Source organism: Mirounga leonina, unplaced genomic scaffold, assembly GCF_011800145.1.
Source record: "Mirounga leonina isolate KUSES-001 unplaced genomic scaffold, KU_Mleo_1.0 Mir_151, whole genome shotgun sequence".
In the NCBI taxonomy this organism is placed as follows: Eukaryota; Metazoa; Chordata; class Mammalia; order Carnivora; family Phocidae; genus Mirounga; species Mirounga leonina.
Genome location: NW_023270377.1, coordinates 6,782,897 through 6,807,824, shown reverse-complemented (window position 1 = coordinate 6,807,824; position 24,928 = coordinate 6,782,897). Strand labels below are relative to the sequence as shown.

General features: G+C 39.4%; 1 protein-coding gene across 7 annotated transcripts in view; it reads left to right on the top strand.

Annotated features, from left to right (window-relative positions):
* Positions 1-24,928, top strand: part of GIGYF2 (GRB10 interacting GYF protein 2) — a 149,978-nt gene that overhangs the window by 89,576 nt on the left and 35,474 nt on the right. For 5 of the 7 annotated variants that reach the window (XM_035006842.1, XM_035006840.1, XM_035006839.1 and 2 more), the window contains 10 exons: positions 2,342-2,559; positions 2,652-2,814; positions 2,898-3,086; positions 5,937-6,133; positions 7,114-7,273; positions 14,932-15,098; positions 18,592-18,683; positions 20,145-20,252; positions 21,223-21,323; positions 23,169-23,269. In XM_035006842.1, the coding sequence (XP_034862733.1) occupies positions 2,342-2,559; positions 2,652-2,814; positions 2,898-3,086; positions 5,937-6,133; positions 7,114-7,273; positions 14,932-15,098; positions 18,592-18,683; positions 20,145-20,252; positions 21,223-21,323; positions 23,169-23,269 (1,496 nt within the window). The remainder of the gene's footprint in view (positions 1-2,341; positions 2,560-2,651; positions 2,815-2,897; positions 3,087-5,936; positions 6,134-7,113; positions 7,274-14,931; positions 15,099-18,591; positions 18,684-20,144; positions 20,253-21,222; positions 21,324-23,168; positions 23,270-24,928) is intronic. The other 2 variants (XM_035006841.1, XM_035006845.1) reach the window with 1 other exon arrangement.

Here is a 24,928-nt window from a genome sequence, read left to right as displayed (position 1 = left end):
TCTGGGCTGAGCGAGAAGAGAAATTCCAGCGGATCAAAAACAAACAAGGTGGATGTTTTAGAAGACCAACAGTGTTTGTGAGCCCAAATGTCTGATGTCGATTCTATTAAAGAGAGTTAGTTAAAGTAAAATTTTAGTGTATTTTCTACCACTGACCCTCCTCACCCCAACAACTTAGATTTTGGACATATGTTGTCTTTTTCTTAAATCTTTCTTTCTGATATTCAATTTCCATGTCTGATTTATTTGTTATTAACTTAACAATTTCCCCCAATTTTTTATTGATATATTTTTAAAAGACAGTTTGGGGTATATAATATATGGGGCTGAAAAAACAGTGGAAATAAGCATTTTTTTAAAAAATACCATCTATTTTTTTCAACCCAGCATCTTAAAAGTTAAGTCTGATTAACTTAAGTTGTAAATTACTCTTAACATTTCTTAGATTATAGTTATTTTATGATTTGATTAATGTTTAAATTAATGATTTTGACTAATTTTTTATATTATAAAAATTGTAGCAGACTTTATTCTGATATTGTAAGACGTTAAAAAGCAGTGGTTAGTCTTCATAAGCTAGGGATGTGTCTTCTACATTTGGTTTAAGTGGGGCTCAAAACTGAATATGTATGGGAGATGGGACGATTAAGGACAGCAAAGCATCCACTTTGGGAGCTGAACTTAAGAAACTCAGTAAGAGGAAAACATGAGCCAGATGCCTAGAAGGATAGATTCCTATCATGGTGCATACTTAACAGACGGTTTAGAAATGATAGTAATAGAGAGAGTACTCTGGAATTCAACATTTGATCATGAGTACTTCTTTTGAGTGATGATTCTAGGTTTGTATTTAAGCAATCTGGATATAAAGTTCTTTAGTTTTCATAGAAGTGTAATAGTTTTTGTAAGTAAAAGATGGGGGAGGATGGGAATAATGTTTTCTTACCTTTTCTGTGAGTGATTTATAAGTAGCCACCTCTTTTGGGCATTTTAATGTTTTGCCTTCTCATTTTCAGTTTGAGTTTTAGATTGCTGGTTTTAGCAAATTGGGCCTCAGTAGTAAGAACATTGAATTTTTTGGCTCATTTCTTTTGTGTATCTCCCACAGAGAAAGCAGTCAAAGAAAATTTTAATAGGTTAAAACCTGCCTCTCTTTTTAAGACTCTCTTAGACTCAGGTTTGTCAGATATTAACAAGAGTTCCCCTTTCTTGGGGCGCCTGGGTGGCTCAGTCATTAAGCGTCTGCCTTCGGCTCAGGTCGCGGTCCCAGGGTCCTGGGATCGAGCCCCGCATCAGGCTCCCTGCTCGGCGGGAAGTCTGCTTCTCCCTCTCCCACTCCCCCTGCTTGTGTGCCCTCTCTCGCTGTGCCTCTCTCTCTGTAAAAATAAATAAAATCTTAAAAAAAAAAAAAAAAAAAGAGTTCCCCTTTCTTAAAAAACAAAATACCTTAACTGGCATCTTTTATTCTTAGGCAGTCTTTTTTCTGTTGGAAAGTAGATGTAATAAACAGTATGCTGGGGTGGATTTAGGAATATCCCAGGGGGTATTATACAGAAATAAAAACTCCCTAGGGAGAATTAAGAGATGAGAGTAAAGGGAAAGGAAAGTAAGCATTTTATTGTGGAAAAAGCAGTAGAGGATGCAGAATTAGATTCTAGTTCTGCTTTGCTACAATGCAAGTTACTTCTGTCAGAGTTTTTGTTTCTTAAACTATAAAATTAGAATAGTGGGGCTGTATAATATCTCTGACATCTGTCAGTGCTATAATTCCATGCCTTTTTGTTGGGAATCAGAATTACAAATGGAATCTTGGCACTAGCAAATAGGCATGATGAGTTTGATGTTAGGATTTGCCACAGGGAGTTGGTCTTATACATCAAGAATGATATTTTCATGAGAAGAAAGAAATGTGTTTAAGGCCTGCCAGAGGGAAGGCATGGACTTCAGTGTGGAAAGATAGCTAGTGTTATAAGCCTGGGCTAAGAGTATGCCATGTGAATGACTCATCGACATTTCAGTCAGATACCTAAAGCTTATTTAGAGTGTATACTTTGAATCAAGTGTCCTTTAAAAGTGATTTGTTTAAAATTTATCTTTCAAAGCTTTAGAGTATGTTGTGTGGCTCAGTACTTACTGAAGATAACCACTGTTGTCACTTAGTGATGTCATACGTATGCTGAGCTCTGAATTTCATTTGATTTGCCTAATTTTCTCTTTAGTAGGTTGATCATTTGAATTCACAGCCAGTCATAGTTTTCTTCTTTATTTCGTATTCGTGATTTTTTTTCTCAAATACTGTCATAAAAATTTCCTAAGGTTTGTATCCTCCTCCTCATCCCAGATGGCCCTCGTTCTGCAGGCTGGCGGGAACACATGGAGCGACGGCGAAGGTTTGAGTTTGATTTTCGAGATCGGGATGATGAACGGGGTTACCGACGGGTGCGCTCTGGCAGTGGAAGCATAGACGATGACCGGGATAGCTTGCCTGAGTGGTGCTTAGAGGATGCTGAAGAAGAGATGGGTACATTTGACTCCTCTGGAGCATTCCTCTCTCTAAAGGTAAGAAATTTGTTTTAAGTGTTATGACAGGCACTGACCTGCCAGCAAAGCCAAAGGTATTGTTGACCTTTGGCTTTATTTTCTTGATACAGAAAGTACAGAAAGAGCCGATTCCAGAAGAGCAGGAGATGGACTTCCGGCCTGTAGAGGAAGGTGGGGAGTGCTCTGACTCTGAGAGCAGCCATAATGAAGAAGCCAAAGAACCCGATAAGACAAATAGGAAAGAGGGAGAGAAGACAGATAGAGTAGGAGTTGGTAAGGCTCATTTTTGTCTTTTACCTTCTTCTTCAAATCAAAAGTTTCCTAAGTTGTTAATTTAAGAATACTTCACATTACAGAAGCTAGTGAGGAAACATCCCATACTTCCTCATCATCTGCTAGACCAGGTACTCCTTCAGACCATCAGCCTCAGGAAGCACCACAGTTTGAGAGGAAAGAGGAACCCCAAACTGAGCAAACGGAAAAAACTGAGGAAGAGAGTCAGACGGAAACTAGCCTACCAACCAAAGTGCCCAGCAGAGGGGATGGTATGTATTTATGAGAGTGGACAAGCTAAAACAGGATTCTGGGGGCACCTGGGTCGCTCAGTCGTTTAAGCGTCTGTCTTTGGCTCAGGTCATGATCCCAGGGTCCTTGGATCGAGCCCCGCATCGGGCTCCTGCTCAGTGGGAAGCCTGCTTCTCCCTCTCCTACTGCTGTGTTCCCTCTCTCGCTGTGTCTCTCTCTGTCAAATAAATAAATTTTAAAATCTTAAAAAAAATAAAACCGGATTCTCCTCAGACAGGCCAGTGATCACTGATAAGATGGGCTTCTGTTTATGCCTTGTAGAACCTCTCCTATTGGTAAATTATTGGATTAGATTATTTTACCAGTAAACCCCATCAAATGCTGTTTCCTTGTCCTTCCCCAAATTCACCAAAACAGAGTTAGAAGAAGCAAGGGTACAACTCAGGAATCTCACTTCCTAGGGTGTTATGACATAGCCATCTTGGTATCAGTTGAGCAGACAGGGTTTAGGATCCTCTGCAGTAATTTGATTCCCACATCAGACAGGTATCTTCCTTTCATATAGTGGTTGATGTGTGTCCGGAAGGCATACCAAATTGCTGTTGTTCCAAAAGAGGCCAAAAAGAACATGGATGGATCTGTGGAAGTCCTACCATCTTTGCTAGAGAATAAGCTTAAAGTATATCCCCTTCTCCAATGTTACTGTTTTGATTTTAATTTGCTCATATAGCTTAGTAGGCAGTTTTAATGTTTACTTCCATGTTTCTTCTTGCGCATAGTTAAAAATAACATTGTAATGCTTGATGTTGAAGGGTTAATTGGTTGAGTCACCATAGGAAATCACACCTTTAACATGGCATGTGAGCCCTTGCATGACCTGGCATCTGCCTGCTTCTGTACGGTTTCATTGCCATCTCTGTCTTCTTTGTACTCTGTTCCCCAGCCTCACAGCCTCTTAGGTACTGAAATGTGCCTTGTTTTTTTGTCTCCTTGCCCTAGCACATGCTGTTCTCTGTGCCTGAAATGCTCTGTGCCTGAAACTCCATCCCACCCCAAGTTCCCAAGCTAGGTTAGCGATCTTCTCTTGTTTCTTAAACAACCAGCACTATTCCTGACATAGCAATACAATATTATAAAGATCTGCTTGTATTATCTTTTTTGCCTAATAGACTAATATTTTGAGGGCTTAAACCAGGGATATCTTTTCAGAGTTTTATGTCTAGAACAAAGCTTAGTGAGTGAATTCAAGTATTTGAATGTCTGTCAGGCACTGTGGGACTTGTCCATTTTGAGACCTGTTTGATAGTAGTAGTAGTCATTTTTCAGTTATAATGTGCCCCCAAATTACTTGTGGTTCATTCTCTTGAATGTAGATGCCTGGGACCTTATTCTAGGAGATTTTAGGATGGAGTCCAGAATGTGTATTCATAGATATGCATTAAAGATTAAAGCTCCAGATTGATGAGAATAGAAGGGAGATAAAGCATATGTATATTTGTCATCTAGGGAAAAATTCCTATTTTTAGAGGGTTGGTAAAGAGTAGCCAGAGAAGGGGCGCCTGGGTGGCTCAGTTGTTAAGCGTCTGCCTTCGGCTCAGGTCATGATCCCAGGGTCCTGGGATCGAGTCCCACATCGGGCTCCCTGCTCGGCAGGAAGCCTGCTTCTCCCTCTCCCACTCCCCCTGCTTGTGTTCCTACTCTCGCTATCTCTCTCTCTGTCAAATAAATAAATAAAATCTTTAAAAAAAAAAAAAAAAGAGTAGCCAGAGAAAATCTTCAGAGGCAAGAGTGGCCTAGAGTGAAGGGACAGTAAGGAAGGGAGGTTTCAGTTTAGGATCGGGCTGCTGAGGTCAGATGAAGAGGACTAGGAAAAGCCATTGGATTTGGGGACTTTAAGGCACTGTTCTCTTAAACAACCAGCACTATTCCTGACATAGCAATACAATATTATAAAGATCTGCTTGTATTATCTTTTTTGCCTAATAGACTAATATTTTGAGGGCTTAAACCAGGGATATCTTTTCAGAGTTTTATGTCTAGAACAAAGCTTAGTGAGTGAATGGAAGTCCTTAGTGAGTGGAAGTCCTAGTGTAGCAGGTGTGGGGGGTGGTGGTATATTGACTGTTCTTTTAAGAAGTTTGGCAAAGAAAGGCAAGAGTTCCGGAGAGGAACAGGAATTTGGAGAAGCTGTCTGTAATTGAACAAACAAGGTTTCAAAGGGGAAACTGCATTTGTATCTAATTACTCCCATCCCCTTTCCCTTCTTTAGCCCGCATACTGAGAGGCTAGAAATAGGGACCAACACAGAACCTCTTTTGCAGTCTTTGTTCTTATTGAGAAGAACTTCCTGCACTGTCCAGGTTGACTCCCAAATGCTCTTCATTATCCTTAAGACTGTACTGTATTGAATTACATTAATTATCACCTGAAATAGGTATTTATTCAAGATAATTGCAGATATGTGTAATCAAAGTTTTGATGATGAGTTACGGTATTTTTGAGAAGATTTGCAGTGCTTTGTTAATGGTCTGCTATATGGAGACATGTTACAAAGAAGGTATTAGACCGATTGTTTGCTTTCAAGAGGGAGATGTGTAACTGTTGGGCGGATGCCCTAGTGACACAGGCAGGCACTGTAGAAGGACCTCGTAGATATCTTTTAATCCTTAGACTGTGCCCTTCTGTAGAGGTACTTCTGTCACTGTAGGGAGAAATACTACACTTCTCCCTAAGAAGTATCTGCAGTGTTCCTGACAACATTCACAGTTCTGTTGAGCCCACTCAGTGAACGGCCTAACTTGATGATACATTCTTCATAGGAGTCTGTATAGTTTAAAGGGTTTTCATCTTTCTATGTGTTTTTCCTTTAGAAATGGTTTCTGATGTCCAGCAGCCCCTGTCACAGATTCCTTCGGATACAGCCTCTCCTCTTCTCATACTTCCACCGCCTGTTCCCAATCCTAGTCCTGCCCTCCGGCCAGTTGAAACGCCGGTCGTAGGTGCTCCTGGGATGGGCAGCGTTTCCACAGAGCCAGATGATGAAGAGGGTCTCAAACATTTGGAGCAGGTAAAAATCATGTAACCCTTTTTTTCTCAAACAGTCATAAAATTTGGAAGCATTAAATGAATATTCAGAAATGGAACTTCTGTTCACTAGAGTTTATGTACTGGAAAAGTTGTTTGTAAATCTAGTATTTTTTTGTATGAGTAATTGTCTTTCAAATCATTTCATGCTTATAAGTTTCAGCTATGTAGTAGTCATTGTGTCAGGTTATTTTTTCTCTTCTGAGGTTGCCCTTAGCTGTTTGCTTTTCTTTTTTCTTTTTGGAAATTAATGGAATGCCAAAAATGGCAAATACAAGCAGCTGTGGATGGGCATAGCGTCTTCTGCATTTTTTGCCTAAAGTATAACTGGGACAATAGTTAAACTCAGGATTTTAACATTTATGTCTCTAGATTTTCCTAAGATTAGATATACCTTTTTTTTATGTAAAGTAAATGATAGCTTGCTTTCTATAGAAGAATTTCTCTTTCTTTCGGGGTGGGGTGGTTTTTGGTGGCAGGAAATGCTTGAAGAGAGAAAGAAAGGAGGGCAGTGTCTCAGTAAAACTTTAAAAGATTTTATTTGTAGTTGTATTGAGTCTTTGTTGTATTAACACCCATGTTTTTACAGGTTTAGTTTATATACTTCAGGATTGACCAATGGCTTATTAGTTTAAAAAGTAATCTTATTAGTGTGTTGATTAGAAGCCTGGGCTTTCATCCATACCAGTTCGTGTTCCAGTCTCAGTTTGGTTTGCTTAATAATTTTGAGACTTTAAGTAAGATTTGACCTCCCCGAGGCCTTAGTTTCCCCCACCATAAAGTGGGGACAGTACATATTACATGACCTTGTTGGAAGAAGTAATTGGTTGCCTGCGTGTTTCTTGCACAGTAATACCTTTCACAGGTCAAGTCATTCAAGAAAGGTAGGCATTTTTATTATGTGTTCAAGTATTAATTTGGGATCATTTGTTTCCTCAATCCCTTTTTTTTCCCCCCTATTAGCAAGCTGAGAAGATGGTGGCTTATCTCCAAGACAGTGCACTAGATGATGAGAGACTGGCATCTAAACTGCAAGAGCACAGAGCTAAGGGAGTCTCAATTCCATTGATGCACGAAGCAATGCAGAAGTGGTATTACAAAGATCCTCAGGGAGAAATTCAAGGTAGCTTGTTCCATTCTACCTGAAGCCATTATCTCTAGATTCTGTAAGATGGTCATTATTTAATGTTAATTTGCATAATAGTTGAAAACAGTCCATTTTTACAGGTTTTCATATATGTGTGTGTGTGTGTGTGTGTATGTATATGTATGGCATTTCTATAGGTTCCTCCCATGGTACTTTACAATTTCAGTGGGGGGGAGGGCAGTCCACTGAAAATCATTTGAATACAAGGTGGAATGTGATTACTAATATAATAGGGATGTAAACAAAATGCTCAAGACCCCCTCAGTTCTGGCTACCCAGCTGGTTAACTAGGCAGGTCAATTCTTTATCTTCTTTGTACTTCAGTTTCCCTCCCATAAAAAGGTGATGGCAGCAGTCTTGGAAGACCTTACTTGAATGTTTTGCTGAAGTGGAGTTGATATCATAAATGATAAAGACCTGTTAAAAATGTGGGAGAAAGGATTGTACATATTATACGTTAACCCTTTAAAAGATTTGTATGGTGTACAAGTTAGATTAGAATGGGGAGAGAATGCTATAAAAGACATTTGTTGATTCTTCATTTCTGTGAAATCTTCGTTTATAACCTGAAGTTGGTTGACTATGTTAGTGTCAGTTTCATGATACTGTTTTACCAAGTATACCCTGTGACCTCTTTCCAGCATACTAACTCCTTTTCCACACTCAGTCCCCTTACCCTTTCCCTTTATTCTCATAGCATCTGTTACTGCCTGGCTCTGGATATATTTGTTCATGGTCTGTTTACATCTCTGTAGAATGTAAGGTGCATGGGATCAGGACTGTATGTGTGTGAGTTTTTTTGTTTTGTTTTTGGTAAAACAAGCAAAAGCATTTATTCAATGTTTTAGAGATTGCAACTGGAGAGACAAAGTGTGCTTCCAAGTTGAGGATTCTGTTTTTTCTTTTTTAAATTTATTTTTTTTATTCTTATGTTAATCCCCATACATTACATCATTAGTTTTAGATGTAGTGTTCCATGATTCATTGCTTGTGCATAACACCCAGTGCTCCATGCAGAATGTGCCCTCCTCAGTACCCACCACCAGGCTAACCCATCCTCCCACCCCCCTCCCCTCTAGAACCCTGTTTGTTTTTCAGAGTCCATCGTCTCTCATGGTTCGTCTACCCCTCCGATTTCCCCCGCTTCATTCTTCCCCTCCCGCTACCTTCTTCTTCTTCTTTTTTTTTTCTTAACATATATTGCATTATTTGTTTCAGAGGTACAGATCGGAGATTCAACAGTCTTGCACAATTCACAGCACTTACCAGAGCACATACCCTCCCCAGTGTCTATCACCCAGTCACCCCATCCCTCCCACCCCACCCCCCACTCCAGCAACCCTCAGTTTGTTTCCTGCGATTAAGAATTCCTCATATCAGTGAGATCATATGATACATGTCTTTCTCTGTTTGACTTATTTCACTCAACATAATACTGAGGACTCTGTTTTAATTAAAACACATGGGTGTGTGTTTTAATTAAATTTAAGATAATTGTAGCTTCACATGCAGTTGTAAGAAATAATAGAGATTTTATGTATTCCTTACCAATTTCCTGCACTGGTAATCTCATGCAAAACTGTAGTACAGTATCCAGCCTGGATATTGACTTTGATATAGTCAATATTCAAAACATTTCCATCTCATGTTGCCCTTGGATAGCCACATCCATTTCCTTCCCATCCATATCTACTCCTTAACACTTGGCAACCACTAATCTATTCCCCATTTCTATAGTTTGTCATTTCAAGAATGTTAAATAAATGGAATCCATTTCCATCAAATGGAAAAATGTTTTTTTTTTACTCAGCATAATTCTCAGGAGATTGATACAGGTTGTTACATATATCAGTAGGGTTTTTTTTTTTTTTTTAAGATTTTATTTATTTGACAGAGAGAGACACAGCGAGAGAGGGACTATAAGCACGGGGAGTGGGAGAGGGAGAAGCAGGCCTCCCACCGAGCAGGGAGCCCGGGGCGGGGCTCGATCCCAGGACCCCGGGATCATGACCTGAATGCTTAAGACTGAGCCACCCAGGCGCCCCTGTGTTTTTTTTGTTTTTTTGTTTTTTAACTGAGAAGTACATCATTGATATGAGTATATCATAGTTTATTTTATTTTAAGATTTTATTTATTTATTTGACAGAGAGAGACAGTGAGAGAGGGAACACAGGCAGGGGGAGTGGGAGAGGGAGACCTGAGCTGAAGGCAGACACGTAACGACTGAGCCACACAGGTGCCCTCTTCATGTTTTTTAACCTATATTCTGATTAGATTGTTTACTTTTTTTACCTTTGGGTTTTGAGATTTCTATATATAGATACTAGTCCTTTATTAGATATGTAGTTTGCAAATATTTTCTCCCAGTCTATATCTTTTTATCCTCTTTAACTGAGTCTTTCACAGATCAAAAGTTTTAAATACTGATGAAGTCCAGTTGATCAGTTTTTCCCTTTTATGGATTGTGTTTCTGGTATTAGGTCTGAGACAGAAGAATTCTTTTTCTAGCTTCAGATCCCAAAATTTTCTTTCCAAAATAATTTAGTTTTTTGTTTTACATTTAAATCTGTGATTTTTTTTGGAAGATTAATTAATTATTTATTATTTAGTTTAGAGAGAGAAAGAGTCTCAAGCAGACTCCACACTGAGCGGGGAGCCCGATGGGGGCCTTGATCCCATGACCCCAAGATCATGACCTGAGCCAAAACCAAGACTGCTCAGCTGACTGTGCCACCCAGGAACCCCAACTCTGTGATCTATTTTGAATTAATTTTTGTGTAATGAATGGGACTTAGATCAGAGTTTTTTTGCTGATAGATGTCCAGTTGCTCTGGAACCTTTTGTTGAAAAGCCATCTTCCTCTTTTGAATTCCTTTTGTACCTTTGTCAGAATTCAGTTGGGCATATTTATATTGGTCTGTTTCTGTGTTCTTTATATTCTGTTCCACTGATCTGTGTGTCTGTCTTTCCACCAATACCATAGTCTTGGTTACTGTAGCTATATAATGTCTTGAAATTGGGTAGACTGGTTCCTCCCGTTTTTTTTTTCTCCTAGTTTATTTTTATAAAAACAGTTTTTAGCTTTTCTAGTTCCTTTGCCTTTCCATATAAATTTTAGAATAGTCTTATCTATATTTACCATATAATTGTATTCAAAAATCTATATTTAAATATCTTGCTGAGATTTTAATAGGAACTGTGTTAAACCTCTATATCATTTTCAAGAGAATTGACATCTTTCCCATGTTGAGTCTTCCAATCTATGAACTTACGTAGTTTTCAGCATAGATTCTACACATGCTTTTATTAGATTTGCATCTACTTGAGGGGCTCCTGGGTGGCTCAGTCATTAAACGTCTGCCTTCAGCTCAGGTCATGATCCCAGGGTCCTGGGATTGAGCCCCACATTGTGCTCCCTGCTCCACAGGAAGCCTGCTTCTCCCTCTCCCACTCCCCCTGCTTGTGTTCCCTCTCTCTCTGTTTCTCTCTCTGTCAAATAAATAAATTAAAAAAAAAAAAAAAGATTTGCATCTACTTGATTTTTTTTTTTTGAGTAATTGTAAATTTTATTTCAAATGTCTTTAAGTTCATTGTTACTATATAGAATTGAATTTTGGATGTTTGTCTTTAGTCTCTGACCTTGCTGAGCTCATTTATTAGTTTTAGGAGTGTGTTGTTGTTGTTACATTCCATAGGATTTTCTTTGTAGACATTACTGTCATCTATAAGTAGGGACAGTTTTATTTTTTCATTTCCAATCTATGCCTTTTATTTCCTTTTGTTGCCTTATATATTCCAACACTGTGTTGAATATGATGGGTGGGAGCAGACATACTTGCCTTGTTTTTCCTCTGTTCCTATCTTAAGAGGAACACATTCAGTCTTAAATAATTAAGTGTAATACTAGCTGCTGGCTTTTTATAGATGCTCTTTATGAAGTTGAGGAAGTACCTTATTTTTTGAGAGTTTGGGTATTGGTTTTTTCAAATGCTTTTTCTGCATCTGTTGATAGGATCCTGTGATTTTTCTTCTTTAGCAACTTTGGTGGATTAAATTGATTGCATTTTGAATATTGAACCAGCTTTGCATCCTTGGAGTAAACCCCATTTGGTCATGCTGTATAACTCTTTTTATATATTGCTGGATCCTATTTGGTAATGTTAAGGATTTTTGTGTCTGTGTTCATGAGGGATGTTGTTTTGTAGTTTTTTTGGTATCCTCATTGTCTGATTATAGTATCAGAGTGATAATTAGCTTCATAAAATGAACTGGGAATTAGTCCCTCTCCTATTTTTCTGGAAGACTGTTTAGAATTGGTGTTAATTCTTCTTTAAATGTTTTGTAGAATTCCCTAGTGAAAACATCTGGGGACTTCTTTTTTGGGATTTTTTTTTAAAGTAGGCTCTATGCCCAACATGGGCCAGGCTTGAACTCATGACCTTGAGATCAACAGTCACATGTTCTGCCCACTGAGTCAGACAGATGCTCTGTTTTTTTGGAATTTTAAAATTACAAATTCAATATCCCTAATAGTTACAGGGGCTATTTAAATTCCTGATTTAATATGGGTTGATTTGGTAGTTTGTGTTTTTTGATGAATTCGTCCATTTCATCTAAGATGTCAAATCTATGTGTTATTTGGAGTATTCCCTTATTCTTTTTTTTTTTTTTTTAAAGATTTTATTTATTTATTTGAGAGAGAGAGAATGAGAGACAGATAGCAAGAGAGGGAAGAGGGTCAGAGGGAGAAGCAGACCCCCCGCTGAGCAGGGAGCCCGATGTGGGACTCGATCCCGGGACTCCAGGATCATGACCTGAGCTGAAGGCAGTCGCTTAACCAACTGAGCCACCCAGGCGCCCTCCCTTATTCTTTTTGATGTTTGCAGGTTCTGTAGTAATAGCCCCTGTTTTATTCCAGATGTTGGTCACTTGTTCATTTCTCTTTTGTCATTGTCAGTCTTGCTACAGATTTGTTAATTTTATTGATCTCTTCAAAGAATCAGCTTTGTTTCATTGATTTTTTTCACTATTTTTTTGTTTTCAGTTTCATTGAGTTCTGCTCTTCTTTCTTTCCTTCTTAGGGTTTATTTTGCTTTTCTTTTTCTAGGGTCTTGAGGTGGGTGCTTACAGTATTGATTTGAAAGACTTTTTTTTCTAATGTAAGCATTTCGTACCATAAATTTCTCTTTCAGCACTTCTTTAACTGTGGTACCACAAATTTTGATACATATATTTTCATTTTCATTCAGTTTAGTGTATTTTTTTTTAAAGATTTTATTTATTTGGCAGAGAGAGAGAGGAGGAGAGAGAGCACGCGCACAAGCAGGGGGAGCGGCAGGCAGAGAGAGAAGCAGGCTCCCCACTGAGCAAGGAGCCTGATGCGGTGCTTGATCCCAGAATCCTGGGATCATGACTTGACCTGAGGGCAGCCCCTTAACCGACTGAGCCACCCAGGTGCCCCCCCGGGGCCTTTTTTTTAAAGAGAGAGAGGTGAGGGGGTTGCAGAGGGAGAGGTAAAAAGAATCTTAAGCAGGCTCCACGCACAGCATGTGATCTTGACGCGGGGATTGAGCTCACAACCCTGAGATCATGACCTGAGCCAAAATCAAGAGTTGGACACTTAACTAATTGAGCCACCCAGGCACCCCCCAGTTCAGTGTATTTTTTTTTTAATTCTCATGAGACCTCCACTTTTGAAAAATATATATTTAAGTAATCTCTACACCCAAGTGGGGCTCGAACTCATGATCCTGAGATCAAGAGTTGTATGCTCGGGGCGCCTGGGTGGCTCAGTCATTAAGCGTCTGTCTTCGGCTCAGGTCATGATCCCAGGGTCCTGGGATGGAGCCCTGTGTCAGGCTCCCTGCTCAGTGGGAAGCCTGCTTCTCCCTCTCCCACTCCCCCTGCTTGTGTTCCCTCTCTCGCTAGTGTCTCTCTCTGTCAAATAAATAAATAAATTCTTAAAAAAAAAAAAAAAAAAGTTGTATGCTCTTCTGCCTGAGCTAGCCAGGCCCCCAAGAGACTTCCACGTTTACTTGTGGTTAATTTGGAAGTGTGTTTAGTTTCCAAGTGTTTGGTTTCCTGTTACCTTTCTGTTAACGATTTCTGGCTTGATTTTATTGTGGTTGAAAAACACACGATATATAATTTCAATTCTTAAAAATGTATTGAGATTTATTTATGGCCCAGAATATAGTTCTTTTTGCTGTATGTTCTTTGGGTACTTGAAAAGAATGTGTATTTTGCTGTCCTTGGACCGTTCTATAAATATCAATTGGACCTTGTTGATTGATGGTTTTGTTGAGCTCTATAATCTTGTTGGTTTTCTGTCTAGTTCTGTCAGTTGTCATGAGAATGGTGTTGAAGTCTTCAGCTGTAATTGGGGATTTCTCTGTCTTTTCAGTTTTATTAGATTTTGCTTCACATATTTTTACAGCTTTGGTGCATACACTTTTACGATTGCTGTGTCTTCTTGTGGATTGGTGGATTGACCCTTTATTGATATATAATATCCCTCTCTGGTAATTTTCTTTGCTCTGAAGTCTGCTTTATCAAATACTAATATAGCCACTCTAGTGTTTTTGTTTGTTTGTTTAACGCTTGCATGATACATCTTTTTCTATCCTTTTATTTTCAACCTGCCTATATTATATTTGAAATGACTTTCTTGTAGATAGCATATAATTGTTGTACATATTGAGTCATGTTTTTTGTTACTGGCTGCTTCTGCTCCAAATCTGGGATACATGAGGTAAAATGAAAAGTCAGGGAATTCACCACTATGTGTTTTCTTAGGCCCCAGGGTTCTAGCCAGTCTGCCTTCTCCCTACTCTTCAGAGTCTTCTTTTGTATATAATGTGTAGGGTTTTTTGTTGAATTTAGCAGGAGGAGCAGGGATAAGTACATCTATTCCATCTTCCCAGAATTGGACATTCTAGGGATTTGTTTTATTTAGTATTGTATTCCCACTGCCTAGACCCATATAATTGGTGTTCAGTAAATAGTTGCTGTATGAATTAATTAATGGTTATGGATCAGAGTGCATTTGTTAATTTTATGTATAAAATACTTGATTTTTAATTGTAAAAACATCTAGAGAATGTCGTTGCGCCCCTGCCTCCAGCCAGATTTAGTCATACCTGGGTAAATCAATTGTGAATTATCTTAATTTAATAGATTATTATTTATACTTTACTAACCTTTAATAATCTGGCAGAAAATGAAAATTAGAGGAAAGCATATTTAGCCTTACATGTTTATATTCTTTATGCCTTAGTAATATAAAGTAACAAACATACTCTTCTCAGTTTTATTATACTTTTCTGATAAATGAATTTGTAGAGATTGAGATGTAGACATTTATGCTCCTTAAAATAATTAATGCCCCACAGAGAATTTGGGATGTATAGACAGAAATCTTATTTCAAAATAATTTCTGTTGTATTTTATTAGTTAGAAGCCTATTTTTACTACCTTTGGAGATGGATTAAATTAAAATATTGTACAAAATATTTGACAGGTGTCACCTGAACAAGGTGTACCTCTGGATAAGGATCAGATTCAGGAAATATTTTTTTCCTTTTCAGTCTGAAAGAATTTTTATTGCCCTTCTGTTTAATTGGTACTATTATAGGTCCCTTCAATAATCAGGAGATGGCGGAATGGTTTCAGGCCGGCTATTTTACTATGTCTTTGTTGGTGAAGAGAGCATGTGATGAAAGCTTCCAACCTCTTGGTGATATCATGAAAATGTGGGGAAGGGTTCCCTTCTCTCCCGGTCCAGCTCCCCCTCCTCATATGGTAAGTACCTTATAGCTCACCCAGAACACATACTAGATGCAGAAACCCTTGCTTCTCTTTGTAAACACAACCCAGATGTTGCATCTAATGAGGAAGAAACTGTACTTTTTTAAAGTAATTGAAATGGCAATGGGCAGTCTGGATTGTAGGCTGCATACCTAGCTATAACGATCTTTTCAAAATTCAAATACCTGTGTTCAACCCCACTCCCCCCACCTCCCCATCCCCCCCACCCCCAAATTCTAAAGAAACAAAATCCTTCAGTAGCTTCCCAGCAGGTATAGAATAAAAAACAACATCTTACCTGTTTTGCCTGTCAGGTCCTACATATTCTGGCTCCTTATTTTTCTAGGTTCACTTCGAGCTTTTAACTTTATCTGCTGTGCTTCAGTTAAGTTGACTTTTTTGAGTTCCTTTTTGCCTCTAATCAGAATGCACATTCTCCTCTCCTCCCCTTCCCTTACCTCTTTTTGCCTCTTGCTTTCTGACTCATAAAGTTCCTAAATTATAGGTTTACCTTTTTTTTTTTTAAGATTTTATTTATTTATTTGAGAGAGAGAATGAGAAAGAGAGAGCACACGAGAGGGGGGAGGGTCAGAGGGAGAAGCAGACTCCTTGCTGAGCAGGGAGCCCGATGGGGGACTCGATCCCGGGACTCCAGGATCATGACCTGAGCCGAAGGCAGTCGCCTAATCGACTGAGCCACCCAGGCGCCCCTATAGGTTTACCTTAAAGCAAATAAATGTTACTAATAAAAAATTCTAGTGCTTTGGAGTATTTTGAATTGAATACTTTTTTTTTTTTTAAATATAAGTTACTGGCGTTTTAACTAAAAATTGGATCATAATGTAACCTCCCTTGTACACTGACACTGGAATACCTTTGAAGGGGAAATCTTACTCCTCTGCAGCTGCCTCTAGGCCTCTCCCTGTAGAGTTCCCTTTGGAGGGCTTTGGATGGCTGCCTTACTTTTCCTTCTCCAGGTTGGAGTGTTGGGTGGCTGCTGTAGTCAGAAGTGGCCGTAGCCAGACACCTGTAGTGTGAACACTGGGTCACTGCAGCAGCAGCCACCATTGATTTATTCATCAGCTACATAGTTAAGGCCTGTGCTAGGCCTTGTGGTAGGTTCTTATGCTATCAAGGTAAACAGGACACAAACTCTCTTATGGTCCTACGGGTTCATAGGTAAGAACAGTGGCCATCAAACTTGTTTGGCCACAGCCTGTAGTAAAATAAGTGAGTTTTACATCACTACTCTGTACATTCATAAGTGTATGTGTATATTTGTGAAACAAGTTTCACAAAGCATTTTGTGCCATGCACATATTTTCTTCCCTCCCTTCCTCCCTTTCCTTATAAATGTTGATCTTGACCCAGTACTTGATGTCACAATCCACTGATGGGTTGAGACCTTGTATAATTTGGAGAACAGTGATGATTCCTAGGTGAGGGGAATGATTTCTGACATTTCTGTTATAAATCCAAAGAAAAATGAATTGTGTATTCTCGTATAAACATTTAACTTCTATACCAAGTTTGAGCTCTATTTCCCTTTTCTGAAATTGGGATGGGTTATTGTGCATGTTTCAGAGCTGAAAGTTCATCCCTTGGAGCTTGTCATGTTTGCCCTAGCCCATTTCCTGACTTCTAGTTATAGGGGCTGAGCCTCAGTTATGGGAAGAACCATGGCAAGCTCTGCTTCTGTCAGCTGTTATTGCTGTTGCCCTGAATAGCACTGATAAGAAGAGAGTTCACCTTGATGATGAATATACCTTGAAATGTAGTTTTTTTTTTTTTTTTAAGATTTTATTTATTTATTTGAGAGAGAGACAGCATAAGTGGGGTGAGGGTCAGAGAGAGAAGCAGACTCCTTGCTGAGCAGGGAGCACAAAGTGGAACTTGATCCCAGGACTCCAGGGTCACGACCTGAGCCGAAGGCTTAAGGACTGAACCACGCAGGCACCCGAAATGTAGAAATTTAATTTAATTAATTAATTAATTAATTTATTTATAAAGATTTTATTTATTTATTCATGAGAGACAGAAAGAGAGAGAGGCAGAGGAAGAAGCAGGCTCCCAAGGAGCAGGGAACCCGATGTGGGACTCGATCCCAGGACCCTGGGATCATGACCTGAGCCGAAGGCAGACGCTTAACCATCTGAGCCACCCAGGCTCCCCGAAATGTAGAAATTTTAGATTAACCAAGTGTAGCTTCCATCCTCCAGTATTTAATGGGAAAGAAAAATGTCCCTGAATTTCAAATGATCTCCACCCCAAGAAATTGTATATCCAGTGTTTTATTCCAAAGCATAGTATGTACGATAAAGATATAAACTATTCACTAATGATTTGCCTTAATCTATGTCGCCCTTATGCTTTTATTATTTCTATTATCTTCCACTTCACATTTCATTCTTTTTCCAATTTTAATTTTTCAGAATTTAAATTCCATCTATGTTATTTGAAACATAAACTAAAGTTTTTTTTTTCTAACTTCACACACATACATACACATACTTTTAAGCTTTTTTTATTTGACAGAGAGAGCGAGCGAGAGCACAAGTAGGCAGAGTGGTAGGCAGAGGCAGAGGGAGAGGGAGAAGCAGGTTCCCTGCTTAGCAGAGAGCCTAATGTGGTGCTCGATCCCAGGACCCTGGGATCATGACCTGAGCCGAAGGCAGACACTTAACTGACTGAGCCACCCAGGCACCCCTCTAACTCATGATATATTAATAGCAATAGAAACACCTAATTTGGAAAGTTACAGTGTTCAAAGCTCTTTCATATTTTGTTAATGTAAAACTTTTCAGCATCTTTAACAAGACATACTTCTATGCTGCTCTCTGTATTCATTATGGGCCCTTGTCAAATTCCTACCGTAACATTAACAGATAATTTTACTCCTTTCTGAAAGCTTTGTGCCCTTTCTCTTTAATTTCTGCATGATCTCCAGATCACTCTTTTTTAAATAAAGATTTTATTTATTTATTTATTTGACAGAGGGTAAGAGATAGCAAGAGCAGGAACACAAGCAGGGGGAGTGGGAGAGGGGAGAAGCAGGCTTCCTGCGGAGCAGGGAGCCCGATGCGGGGCTCGATCCCAGGACCCTGGGATTATGACCTGAGCCGAAGGCAGACGCTTAAAGACTGAGCCACCCACTTTTAACATTGAGAAATAATACATTTTTTATAATGACTGTGGAGTACAGTACAACATTTAACTTCAAGGGTAGGAGGAGAGAACAGTCCCTGAAACAAGGATCCCTTTCCCACCCTAGGGAATCTCTTATAATGCAGACACCATCTTTTTCCACTAGATGGCATTGTTTAGCTTTTTAAGAGTTTTTGTAATAGTTGAGTGTTTTGGAGCATAAGGGGAGGTGGGAAGTGAAGGTCTGAGATTCAGTTTGCTTTCAGATAATATGTAGTAAATGGCTTTTATGCTCTTTGCACTTTGTTCAGTGGTATTTCTTCCCCTGCCCCTTCACTCCTAGGGGGAGTTGGACCAGGAACGACTGACCAGGCAGCAGGAGCTCACGGCCTTGTACCAGATGCAGCATCTTCAGTACCAGCAGTTCTTAATACAGTAAGAGCAGTAATGCAGTAGGGTGCACTGCAGTATTCAAAGTGTCTTTATTTAAAAAACATTTTTTTGAAAAGTTTATTTGAGAGAGAGTGCACAAGAGTGGGGGGGAGGGGCAGAGGGAGAGGGACACACAGAATCACCTCTGACTGCAGAGTCCGATGGGGGGCTTAATCCCAGGACTCCAAGATCATGACCTGAGCTGAAACTAAGAGTCTGATGCTCGACTGACTAAGCCTCCCAGGAGCCCCTAGGTGCCTTTAGATAAAATCTCCCAAGTTTCACCTTTTACAGCAGAGAACTAAAAGTTTATAGGATACTTCAGTCACTTAGCTAGTGGCATGTTACCACTATATATCTGGAGTTTGGTCTTACCTTCTTAAATACCAGAAATTTGCAGAAAATGACACATAACTAGAATTTTGCTCTTTAGCTCCTAAAGCAAGAAACAAAAGCATTTTAAGAATTAAATGCCTCCTAAATGGCTCAACTTTGAATGCCACAGTGAAAAAACATAGATGAGAGGGCAGGAAAGAAGTAAAAATTTATACTGTTAGCATTGGTGTGGAATGATGGCAGAATCACTTAGATTATGTGTCCCTTTGGTAGAAGAAGTAAGATTTGCTGTCATTTGGTGCGAAGATTGGCAAACTGGCTTGATCTCTGTTGTCATGAGCAGGGTTTTATAGGAACACAGCCACACGCGTTTGTTGGTGTGTTGTCTACGGTTGCTTTTGCACGGCAGTGGCGGAATTGAATAATTGCATGTGGCCTGCAAAGCTGAAAATATTTACTGTCTGGCTCTTTACAGAAAAAAATTTTTCTACCTCTCATCCAGTTGGGGAAAGAAAAATCTTCCCCCCCCCCCCAAGATTTTATTTATTTATTTGACAGCGACACAGCGAGAGAGGGAACACAAGCAGGGGGAGGGGGAGAAGGAGAAGCAGGCTTCCCGTGGAGCAGGGAGCCCGATGCACGGCTCGATCCCAGGACCCTGGGATCATGACCTGAGCCGAAGGCAGACGCTTAATGACCGAGCCACCCAGAGCCCCTGTGAAAAAAAGTCTTAACCTAAAATTTTCCAAGCTGAAACATAAATTTTGAGAATTTTTATACAAGTGATTTTATTTTTGCGAAAGGTACTTCATGTGAAAGAAGGTATTCAGATCTGTTTTTCACTTGCTTTCTGATATTTTCGGGGAGTTTGACAGTTTTTGACATTTTGTATTTTTTTTTTTTTTGCTGTCCTCTTTGAGCATGTTATCTAGAAGTTCAGTTCTTTTTAGAATGAAGTAGAGAATTTTCTGTGTAACTATCCTTATCATGAAGAATTGTTAAGATTTATTTGATAGCTATTTTTAATGGTGTTTTTGGGGGGTGGTGGACTGACCTTTGTCTTTCAGTATCTCAGTAAAGTGTACTAAATGTGCATAGACAGGTTACACTTTATTTTACTTTTTGAAGACAACAGTACGCACAGGTTTTGGCTCAGCAACAGAAAGCAGCCCTGTCTTCGCAGCAGCAGCAACAGTTGGCTCTTCTTCTCCAGCAGTTCCAGGCTCTGAAAATGAGGTTGGTGGTCATTCCATGATGTGTCGTGTGTGTGTGTGTGTGTGTGTATTAAAGAAAGAGAAGAAAGGAAATTTTAGTATAATGTGTGAACTCTGGTATCAAAATACCCACACAGGACACATATGTGTGTATTGTATGTAAAACCAGAATATAGCTTTTAAAAATAATAAGCTGGCAATAAAACATTTTTGATCTTTTTACTCATAGAGGATAAATTTCAAATAAGAACCTCAGAATAATGACAGTATTGGAAAAGCAATGTATTCTTACAGAACCACAATAAAAAAATTACAGTCTAGAAGTTTAATCTCCTTTTCACCCATGAGATCTCAAGAAAGATACGCACACTACCACACAGAGTAAAAATTTTTCAGAACCCAAAAGCCATTAAGATAAGTCTGAGGAAAAGGAAATTATGCTAAAAGTCTTAAATTTCTGTAGTTTCAGATTATCATTCAGGGCAGTACTTGCTGTACTTCCTTCAGAGGTATCCGTGACCGTCTTAAAAACCTTACTGTCCAATTTAACCAAAATCTTCCACATTTCTCTTTTCAGTCCTAACCCAGCGGGTGAGGTAGGCATGTTAGGCAGTAAGGTGCCAGTTTACAGATGGATAACCTGATACACGGAGAGGCTAAAGAACTCCATTGACTTATGGTCTATGGGTTTTTCATTATAACATGCTGCCTCTTTTACTCTTATTGACATATTCTGAGTTTTTTTAAGGCCATAGGTATATGAATTATCTAGAAATCAACATTTGTTAGTACCTTGATTCCGGAAGTATGATGACTGGGCCTCTATCTTTGTTCCTCTTCTAAACATTTTGGTCGTGTTACAGTTTAGTTAAAACAATGAAGGAGTTTTCTGGACAAATAGCCTGGAAATCTTACCAATCCTGTAGAAATTCCTCTTTATCTGTTTTTGCAAATGACAAGAACAAGTTGATTTTTTTATTTCCCTTTTACAGAATATCTGATCAGAACATCATTCCTTCAGTAACTAGGTCTGTGTCGGTGCCAGATACTGGTTCTATCTGGGAGCTTCAGCCAGCAGCCTCACAGCCTACAGGTAAAAATTGGAGCTTGGTCTTCAGTGTAGCTCTGAAGATTTAGACTCTTAGTTTATAGTTCAATTTTTTAAAAATGTGTCAGTTTTGAACCGTTCTATGTTGAATATTAACAAATAGTTAATAGACCCCAGCAAAGGATTGAAAATATTATTGAAAATGTATTGTTAAGGATTTGCTACAAGTGTTTAGTAGATAAATTTCATGAATTTGAATCAGCCTCTCTTTTTATGTTGCTCTAACCAGTGTGGAAAAGTCCTCTGAATTGTTTTTGGACTTCTGCCAGCCAGAGTGGAAAAAGAAAAAAAAGCTTAAGTAAAAACAACTATTCTTTTGAGTGAAGTGTTAATATATAGCTTAACACTATAGGTACCCAGAAGTTTTGGGATGAAAAAAGCCTGCTTTAAAGTGAACACCCTACCTCATTCTCTGATCGTTTTGCATCTAATTAGAAAATTTGGGTCTGGGATTTTAAAAAAGTCTTGATATTGGTGGAACACTTCTGGATTTTAAGGTTTGATACCTGCAGAGGTAGGTAGTTTGAACCATGGATAGTCCTTACAAGAGGTTATAGTTGGTGTTGACAATTCTCAGGAACTATAGGCGTTGATGGATTTTTCTTAGAGCCCTTAAGGTTGTCAGGTGATAGTCTCTTGCTAACACTGATCCTGGGGATTATAGCAGGAAAAGGACTGATTATCATCCCTCATCAACTTTCCCTGCTCTGTGTACCTTATTTTTTCTTGGTAGCCATTTATAGTTCGGATGTTAAAATATTCTCCAATTTTGGGGGAACTATTTATAAGTACCTTATTAAACAGTTTCTTTCTTTGGGTATGATACGATCAAGGCCCTTTACAAATAGTCCATTCGTTTTATAAAACCAATAATTTATAGTATAGAAATAGTGTAGGGAATAGAGAATGCTGGAAAGTGGTATCAGCAAACCTTGTGCTGGCAGTAGGAAAGCAGACTCAGAAGCCTTTATCTATTTGTTTACTCCTGCATCTGACTCTGTGTTGCCTTGCAGGTCAGTAGGACCTGTTGTCATTTGTGAGACCTGCCCAGCCTTTCCAGAGGCCTCCCCAGCTCCAGCTGTACCTCTTTCTTTCTCTTTGAAGTGAAATTCACATAACATAACATTAACCATTTTTAGATGAGCAATTCAGTGGCATTTAATACATTCACAGCATCATGCAACTACTTAGTACTCTCTAGTTTCACAGTTATACACCTTTCTTGACCCCACTCTCTATTGGGCGTGCAGTAAGAGGTTGTATGGCTTCTGGAGATATTGTGGGCTTTGGGATCTAATACACTGGGGTTTAAATCCTGGCATGGCCGCGTGCTTGGTGTGTGTCCTCGGGAATGTTATGAAACTACCCATGACCTATAGCTTACTCATCTATAAAGATGGATATGAACAAATACCTCATAGGGTTTGTTTGTTTTGAGAGAGAGAGGGAGAGCAGGGGGTTGGGGAGGGGCAGCGGGAGAGGGAGAAAGGGAATCCTAAGCAGGGTCCATGCCCAGTGTGGAACCCGACACAGGGCTCGAGTCGGATGCTCAAACGACTGAGCCACCCAGGTGCCCCTCTTACAGGGTTTTTTTGAGGATGAAATTAGTTTCCCAGCAAATGCCTGGTAATTTCTTTCCTTCTAGATGTGTTGAAGGATATTGATTTAAACCAGAGCCCACTGGCAGTTTAGTCTACCTAAAAGCAGCACAGATATGTATGATGGAGCTTATTCAGGGACAGGGAAACAGCTTTTTCATTAATGCTTGTGGATATGTGATCATGTATGCAAGCTCTGATAACCTTCACTTTTCTCCTTATTGTCTTATAGTTTGGGAAGGTGGTAGTGTATGGGATCTTCCCCTTGACACCACAACTCCAGGACCTGCCCTTGAACAGCTCCAGCAGATGGAGAAGGCCAAAGCTGCAAAGGTCTGAAACTCCTTCTTCCATAGCAGTGCATGCTTTCCATCTGTAGGACATAGGCATTTGTTTACCGATGTCTCTCTCTGGCTAACTCTGCTTTTTCCTATTAGTTTACTGTTACTTAGCTGGTATATAAGCACATTCATATTCTATCCTTACTGTTCCCGCTTTTCCCAAAAAAGACCTCAAACAATGAAAATTAACAAGTTTAAATTAAATCACTTAAAATTGATTGGTTGACACATTAATGATTATGATCAGATGTATACTTTAATTACATTATTCATGGTATAAACACTTGTTATAAATTCTAAGACCTAGGAAAATATACACTGCATTGCTTATCAAACCCTTGATCTGTGGCTTGAGTTCCCACATTGAATCTTTTTTTTTTTGAAGATTTTATTTATTTGACAGAGACACAGCAAGAGAGGGAACACAAGCAGAGGGAGTGGGAGTGGGAGAAAGTGAAAGCCTTCTCATGGAGCAGGGAGCCCGATGTGGGGCTTGATCCCAGTACCCTGGGATCATGACCTGAGCAGAAGACAGACCCTTCACTGAGCCACCCAGGCGCCCCCCCCCCCCCACATTGAATCTTTATAGTGGTGTTAGTTTATATTTCTTACTGTCCCCAGACATGTGGTTGAAAAGCTCAACATTAACATTAGATCCCATGTTCCATTCATATCTTCTGGAGGAGCAGGGAATCTTGAATTTTGGTTTTTAGTACTTTCCAGCTGGGGATGTCTTATCAACACTTAGTGTCATTGTAATGATTCTGGATTCTCATGCCTCTGGGAGAATCTTGTTCCTATTTTATACTTAATGTATTCTTATCATCTGAGGTAGTGACAGTCTCCTTAGAGTGCGCAGAAAGGGTTCATGGTCTGTCTCCATAAATGAGCAAGAGACCATAATTCACCTAATTCTTCAGAGTGTTCTAGTACTGTAGTGCGTTGTGCTGGGAACACATAGATGATGAGGTAGGGTTAGGAACTTGCAATCTTTTGTGTCTGGTGTATGTGTGTGTGTGTGTGTGTGGAAGTGGATGGGGGGCAATGACACACAGGCACGTAATACTTAGAGTTACAGGTTAGTCAAGAAAGCACATGGGCTAGCTATTCTCACCCAGTTGGAGAGGTGGGTGTCAGGAATTGGGTGACACTGTTGATGGACAGTAATACCTGCACTAATTTTCACTTGAAGGACAGTAGGATTTAACCCAGTTGAAGGAAACAGTTCCTGTAAAGGCTCGGAAATGCATGAGAACATACTGGCTCAGGTAGCAGCTAAATAATTTGGTCTGGCCTGGAGCCATTGTGTGTCTGAGGGATAAATGAAGAGCGAGGAGGCTAAGATGAGGCAAGCCAGTCATGAGGGCCCTTACACGTGTCCTGTTAGAGGGTTAGAAGTTACTTCAGGGTGAAGGATGGTGTTATATGTAAGCCAGGAATGATTTTTTTGGTGGAACTTAAGGTGTTGTGCTGGGGAATGTGAGCAGAACGGATGCTGGGAAACCAAGTAAGGGACTTTTAGAAATGTGGATGAGAAAGTGAAAGCCTAAATTGTATGTGTAGCAGTGAGAAAGGAGATGAGGTGCTGGATTGGACTAGTAACTAGGAACTATAAATGATAGAATTTGTTAAGTGGTTGGTCTTCAAATTT